Here is an 8,087-nt window from a genome sequence, read left to right as displayed (position 1 = left end):
ATGTCCGCACTGGCCAGTTTACCAGTTGCACCGAAATGGATTCTGATGAATTTACCCTGTTTAGAAAAGCCTAATTACAGTTTTTGTCAAAGATCAAGTATGTCATTGCATTTGTTTGACATACTAAGTTTGTACTTACGAAACGAGATGAGTTGTCATTTCTCACAGTCTTGGCATTACCGTAGGCCTCCAGCAGGGGATTGGCTGCAATAATCTGGTCCTCCAGTGACCCCTATGATGAAAGTTCCAGTATTGATCCTCAGTTCTCAGCGCATCCCTACATCTCTTGTGGGTTTCATGTAATTTATGATGATACATTTTTCATTTAGTATACTGATTTTATGTTTTTTAAGCATACCTGAATCTTAGAAGCTTGTTCCTTCTTCTTGTCAGTAGCCACTGAGATGGTAGCAAAGTACTGGATGACACGCTTGGTGTTCACAGTCTTTCCAGCACCGGATTCTCCACTGGGTATGAAAATAAGGTAATTTTGAGTTTTTTTACACTGACTGTGTGATTCTTTGTGACATTTTTGTGAGGTAATTTTTTACTTGTAATGTTAAATCATCCAACTAAACATCAACAGTTATAAACTTACGTGATCAAGACAGACTGATTCTGTCGATCTGCAAAATGAATCAATCAAAGTATTACATATATTCAAACATTTCGACCATACAACATTGCATTTATTTTTGCCAGATTTGCTTATACATACCAGTGAGCATGTTCTGGATGGCATTGTCAGAGACAGAGAAGATGTGGGGTGGAGCCTCCATACGCTTCTTGCCTCTATAGGCATTGACAACCTCCTGATCGTACACTGGGAGCCACTTGTAGGGGTTTACAGTGGCACAGAACAGCCCGGAGTAGGTCTGAAGGAGATCATTCAGAGATGATCATTAATATGATCTGGGATATATATATAAGTATTATTTTACTTCATTTAGTTGGTAAAATATCTTACGTAGATCATCCATGCTGCATAACGCTCTTTGAGGTTATACAACACAGAGGCTTCATTGAGATGGGTCATCATGGCCATGTCCTCAATTTTGTCATACTTGGGAGGATTCATGGGTGTGACATCATCCTCCTTGACTGTCCTCTCCTAAAAATGGCACAAAAAAAAAGGTAAAATTTGGAAACGTGGCAAAGAATTGCCACAAAATTGCCATAAAATTCTTTATGGCAATAACTTAAAAGCAGCCTACCTCCTCTGTAGCCAAGACTTTAACAGTGACTTTGCCACCATCTTTCTTAAGGATGGTACACTTGACGTACAGCTCCTTAGCATCAGCCACATATGCAGCACTCTTGGCATCAAAGGGTGCGCTCTGGGACTCAAGCCTCTCCTTCTCTGGCTTACGGAGGTAAATCGCAGCCTTGCCGTAATAGGCCATCTCTGCGTCCGTACTCATGGTGGCAGCTTACTGTCAGACAAATATGATGAAATGTTTTGATGCATCTCATATACTCAAATTGTTCTAATACAGATCGGTATGGCTTGGGTGAAATAACTCTTACCTTGTTCTTCTTCCCAATGAGAAATCTTGAAGTGTCAGCCCTTAAATTGAAAGACATGTTATTTGCACAATTTCACATTTTTATGAGGAAAGTTGTAGCACCATGACAAGGTGCAGTGTATTGTAAATGCTGGTTCATATTTCTTAAAATAAGTAAAGGTCACAATGCATGACATGCATTGGTCATTCAATGCATGTGGTCAATATATTATATTTGTTCAAAGGTCCAGTGTGTGGGATTTAGTGGCAACTAGTGGACCGGACTTGGCAGAAATGGATTATAACTACTATAACTATAATTATTTTAATTACTGTATAATCCCATTAAAATAAGAATCATGTTATCGAAAGCAACCTATAGTCACGTGCCACAGTGCAAGGAAACATTTGCTCAGAGCTGCTATCGAGATAAACAATCAATACATAAAACAGATAGCTATAATTGTAGGTCTATGAATGTAGTTCACCACTATGGATGCAATAAGAGGACTTTGTGTGAAATTTAAAAACCTGCTACCTCCGCCATATCCTACAACATGTACATTGTCCATGATGACTGACAAAGATACCCGAGAGTGATTGGTTAAGCTGATTTGTAGAATGAAAATGTGATCCTGGTAACGAATGTAACGAACAATCACATTCAATAAAAAAGGACCTTTACTTGTACGCCATGACATATAGTTTTACATTTACAGACTAAATAACAGAATACAATTAATTAATCTATCAAAGAACCTCATCAATTGACTCTTGGCTACTCAATGCTGTTGTAGGTGATAACATCATTTTTGCATGACTATAATAATCTCTAAATTACACAAGAATATTAAGTGAATGTCAAACAGAGCATTCAAGTTTTTAATGCATGAGAGTTGTATCTACATTCTGACTTACCACTAGTTGTTACTTCCTCAACTGCCCTGAGAGCTGTTCATCCCTCTGGGTCCTCTTATATACTTGACCGCAGGGTAAGCCCACACTCAATATGGGCATGATGGGTAAACCCTCTTATAGCTTTGGTTTATATTTCATATGGGGTTTATTACCTACTTACTTACTATTTACATGCATACATGAGTACGAATTCTAATGCATTGCTTATTCTGTCTTAAATGATAGCACACCACACAGTTTTGTTTGTTCGATTTGTTACCTTTCAGGATAAAGCAAATCCAGAATTTCACTAATAGTTTGTTTTCCGAAAATTAATATTTAACATTTTAAATTCACGTTACACTGTGAGTTGCCTATTTAACTATCATTTTGATACTGCAAATCAGGAGTATCACATAAAATAAAATAAAAATGTATGAATAATACATGTAAACAGATTTAAATTATTAGAACCATAACTGGCAGCCTTAGGGCAATGCTTAGTGCTTACTACACACCAGACTTTATATGAAACACGATATTAATATGGGTGAAGTGTTACATATATATATATCATTTTCGAACACCCTTGTGTTACAGTCTTGTCAATAGACTTCCAAAAAGTGCATTCATTTGTAAAAGCCCTGAAGGGAGATCTGTATGGCAATTAACTAACTGTAGTTATGTTTAGTTATGAAAGTTTCATAAAATAATGTAACTGGAAGTTATGCTTCAATCTTAGGAAGTGATTGACCTAGTGGCAGAATGTAAGGAACAAGATTCTGCATGTCAGAAAGAGTTCTGTGTGGCTTGTGGAGTAACTGCTGGCGCTACCATACGGCCGCGTCATAAATTCCAGCACAGCATATATATATATATATATATATATATAATGAATATAATGTAATGAATAATGTAATGAATGACAAAAAGAATATATATATATATATATATAAGTATGCAGCAACCAGTTATTTCATAGGACGATAACAAGATTAGCGTCCCATGTACAGTATTTGGTAGTTTGAATTGGTTAGTCCATCTTTATTCAAATAATATAATTTGAAATTTGAAATAATTAACAAACTGAAAAAATAACATTTTAATATTGTTTACAACATTGTTATATTTTAATATGTTCAATAGCACAATATCTATCTTATTCAAATGGGTATTGTGCTATACCTCCTGTACACCAGGAGGTGTAGGACCAGAGCCTGCAGGATCATGAGGGATCCCCATCACCCTATCAATGCCCACCCCACCAGTACCCCCTTTGATTCATGGTTAGGGCTTTTACATTTCACTGCATACATGCATGAGACAAATACAACTTTGTGAATCTTCAGCTGAGACCTTAACCTGGGGAATGAAAAACAATATCAAATTAAGGTGTGTGTTGAAACCATTAGTTGTTGTTTTTATTAGAATTTAAATTGTAAGAACTTAAATTGTATGAACTGGAGTGTATATTGAAACACATCTGTGACCACTCCTCATCATCAATATTTTCAGCGAGATCAATTTCCCATTTAATTTAGCTGGAAGTCTGGAAAAGACTACATCTAGTTTTGTCTTTGGATCCAATTATTTTTAATTATTGTTATTGTTATTGTTATAAATTGGGTTTTGATTGAGTGTCATGGCTCAGAACATTGAGACTCATTGAAAACACAATTTGATCTAAACAAATTAAGCAGCTGAAGCGAGATCAAAAACAGCAAACTGGTCTGACCACTCGTAGGACTAGTCCACACTCAATCAGACATTAAATGATCCCATGTGGTTAGAGGCCCCTTGCCTCTTGGACAACATGTGCTACTCTGCCCTCAGGGAACGAATATTAAAAAGATGTGCAACAAATGTTTTGCCAAATGAGGGCTTTATAAACTCTACATTAGTATAGACTTAACCACTGCATATTGCAGTGGTTATAACATGGTAAGACCTGTATAGTATGTAAGACCTCATCTAAAGATACATAAAGTGAGAGCGTCCATAAAAGCAAGTGAAAGTCTATAAATAAAGCTTACATCGTAACATCCATAGCTGGCAACCCTCATGGGATGCCAAGGGCTCAAGGCAATTTTTATGACACCATGTCAGGCGCAGCATCTCCATGTGGGAACCAGATATAATTCTAATGGTGTAACATTACATTTGAAAATACTTTCTTCAGATTGCCTCTTTTCACTGTGTTAAAATTGAATTCCAAGATTTATTATTTGTTGATTCTTTTTATTCAGGTGATTAAAGATTTACTGTTTCATAATCGGTATTCACAACAATACAGTACAGTATATATGTGGTATATTTAGATATTCCAAACACATACTGATGCAAGTCTAATATAGGCTAGCAGGAGCCAGCCCTCGCACAGAAATGATGATGCAGCTTAACCTTTTGAAAATGAGATTACCATTTTGTTGAATTATCTATAAATATCCAGACTGCAATCCAGTGGACTACAGGGACTTGAAGGAGGTCTTCAATGTCTCTGGGATTGCACCATCAACCTGTGGCTGTGGTATTTGATGTAATTGCCTCAATATCTTGTCCATCACAGTGATATAGTCCAAAGAGAAGCATAACCACAAAGCTGTGAAGATGTGACAGACCCTCTTCCTCTCATATCAAGGCTGGGGTCTTCACTTTACTCTGTAACCATAAGGGGGACGAATTAAAAGGTTTCAAGCCCAGGTGTTTGTATACATTGGTCCACTTGGCCATATGTCATGGCCAACATATGCAAGCAGTTTTTAAATGACTCTTTAACAATCCAAAGTATGTCAAGGCTGTGAAGTGCCAGTTCCACCAGTCCATGCTCGTCGTTGTGTGTCGTGTGTTCTTCACTGCCAAAAATAGGAGGTGAATGCATAAACCATGCAAAGAGGAAGATCTTGCTCCCACTTCATGTCCTGAAGAACGCACCTACATCACCATGGGAGAAAGTGATTAGCTGCTGACCTGGATGGCCTGCCGCTAATTGAAGTGTGTGAGGTACACACTGGAATGCTAACAACCCCGGTAAGCCATGTCAAGGGAGCTGCAATCCTGGAGCCCCAACGTGGTCCGGGATGCATCTGGTGGGCATGTAAAACCAGATGGACCACACCTTGCTTTCGTTCCATGCCATTATCCCCATTCACTATGTAGCGCCCCTTTGCTGTTCTGGGCAATTAATAGGGGTGGCTAACCTGAATTCTTAAAATAAAATGTTATCTACTATAAGTGTGTGTGTTTACTAAGTATCAATATTATAATGACTCACTGACAATTACTCCCCTTCCAAATAATTAGCTTTAAACTTAAATTACTATATTTCAGTCAAACAATGTACTAAATAACTTATCTTTTACCTATTAGCTATGGCTATGCATTAAGCCTAATAAACCATGCCAATACAATGCAGAACCATTTAACTATTTACTTAGAAAAATATATTTATATCGGTACAACAATATCAATTAGTTTAAATGAAACAGTGTTCCAAGAACCTTTACATCTAAATCCTATAGCCGGCAAATATAACTAAATAATACCTTGGGTACCCAATGAGTCACCTAGTGATACGGTGCAGGCCTGATACGAAGCTTGGGATCGTAGAAGCCACAAACACAAAGGCTACTTTGCGCCAATGCACCGAGAACAAAGGAAATTGCTTGATAGCAACAATGGCTGCCACCCTTGCCGCGACACCCTTGGTCCCTTGGTCTTTGGGTGTTTAGCTAGGCAGTCCAGACGATGTGTATCCAAGGTGTCCGAGCTGGATACCTTGAGCAAAATCCACAACTACTACGCTAGCTCTAGCCGAGTTAGCTTCCTGGTGCAATTCTGTGTTTCAGTCTGAGTTCTCAAATTAAATGAACATAACACAACTACACTACTGTATAATGCTTCCATAAGAGTCACTAGCCGTTCCAACCTCAACCAACATTAACAGTAATGCTTCACTGAGTGTTTTACTCCTGTGTAAACTATAGTTGTGGCATGAAGCTCATTTCAACATGTCTTCTCACTTTCGTTGCCATACGTTCCCCCCTCCTCATGTCTCTGCCCCGTTCATAGATATATATACTGACTAGATATCGCCTGAGCTGCGCTGTTCCAACCCGGTATCACGCGATTTCGTGCTCATGCGCACAAACGTTAATCTATTGAATCGTGTCCCACAGCACGATTGTCCGACTTTTTTCGTTCTACACAGAACGAAATGTAAACCAACGCATTCTGAATGGGAGCGTTTCTCCGATTTGTTCGTGCTACACAGAACGAAATGTAAACCAATGCATTCTTAATGGGAGCGTTTCTCCGATTTTTTTCGTGCTACACAGAACGAAATGTAAACCAATGCATTTTGAATGGCAGCGTTTTTCAGAGAGAGAGAGAGAGTGAGTGTGTGAGTGTGTGTGCAGACAGTACAGTGCACCCTGTCACGTTATTTGTGTGTGGGCACAGGGTTGTTGGGTGATTTGCTCCACAGGCATTGGGTTAGACAGGTGGGGGCGTGGCGAGCGGAGCTGGGCACCGCAACGAGGCACACCTGGACCTCATCAACTCATCACACACTCTTTCTTAAGTCTGGCGGGGACTTCTCGTCGGTGCCAGATTATTCCGTCTCATTCTGTACTTTGGCTAAAGAGTTTAGATCAGTCTATGGTACTCCGACCTGATCTTGTTTTTCATTGACGTTCGTGTGTTTTTGCCAGTAGCCAATTCCTCGCCAGCATACCAGCGGACCGCAGCATTCACCAGAGCCTCCGCCAGCTACGCCTACCCGTTCCTGTCTTTGCCTGCTTCGCTGGATATCTTTTGTGATCCTTTTTTGGACAATAAACCTTTGACTGTCCGAACTGCCTCCGTTTCTGCATCCGGGGTCCGAACTAACATTACCGAGTTCATAACAGAATAATCTGGCCAACATGGACCCCGCGGAATCAGAGAAGGTTCGGCAGGCGCTCTCCTCGCAGGGCACGAGGATCGGACAACACGACGCCGCGTTACAGGAGTTTTCTGCGGTTCTTCGGGATCTCTCCGCCGGCATGTCTGAGCTGGGAGCCCGTATGGAGCAGATTGGTTCCCAGGTCTCCTCCCTAGCCGCTCCCGTCTCGCACCATGGACCGGCAGTCTCCTCCGCGTCGGACTTCCCTGCTGTGGCGCCCGTTTTCTCGCCCAACCAGCCCCGTGAACCGTTTATTCCTACTCTGGTCAGGTATGCGGGGGAGTTAGGCCGTTGTAGGCTATTTTTACATCAATGCTCCCTAGTTTTTGAACAGCAGCCGTTGACTTACGCCAGTGACAGGACTAAGACTGCTTTTATTATGAGTCTGTTGTCAGAGCAGGCCGCTGACTGGGCGGTAGCGAACTCTATTAATAGACCCACTCTCGCGCTTTCCTACGACGATTTTGTTTACGAAATGCGGAGGGTGTTTGACCACCCGGTTCGGGGAAAGGAAGCCAGCAGCCGACTTCTCTCCCTGCGTCAGGGCTCAGACTCTGTCGCGCAGTTCGCATTAAGTTTCCGTATTCTCGCGGCGGAGAGTGGGTGGGATGAGGCGGCTTTACAGAGCGTTTTTTTGAGGGGACTAACCGACCGTATTAGAGACGAGCTCGCGGTTAGGGACGAGACCAGCTCGCTGGATGAACTCATTGCCTTAGCCACCCGCTTGGACAATCGGTTAAGAG

The 8,087-nt window shown here is 40.7% G+C and overlaps 1 protein-coding gene across 1 annotated transcript; it reads right to left on the bottom strand.

Moving 5' to 3' along the window:
- Nucleotides 1–594: 594 nt before the first annotated feature.
- Nucleotides 595–1,421, bottom strand: LOC311367324 (myosin-4-like; the record flags this gene model as incomplete). Its single annotated transcript, XM_084486148.1, has 4 exons — nucleotides 595–626; nucleotides 719–875; nucleotides 968–1,111; nucleotides 1,215–1,421. 4 exons carry the CDS (start codon nucleotides 1,419–1,421, stop codon nucleotides 595–597), a joined length of 540 nt encoding a protein of 179 aa, XP_084342274.1.
- Between the last annotated feature and the right edge of the window lie 6,666 nt (nucleotides 1,422–8,087).

Source organism: Micromesistius poutassou (genome assembly GCF_964030765.1).
Source record: "Micromesistius poutassou genome assembly, chromosome: 22".
Lineage (NCBI taxonomy): Eukaryota > Metazoa > Chordata > Actinopteri > Gadiformes > Gadidae > Micromesistius > Micromesistius poutassou.
This window is presented reverse-complemented; position numbering and strand designations above follow the sequence as displayed.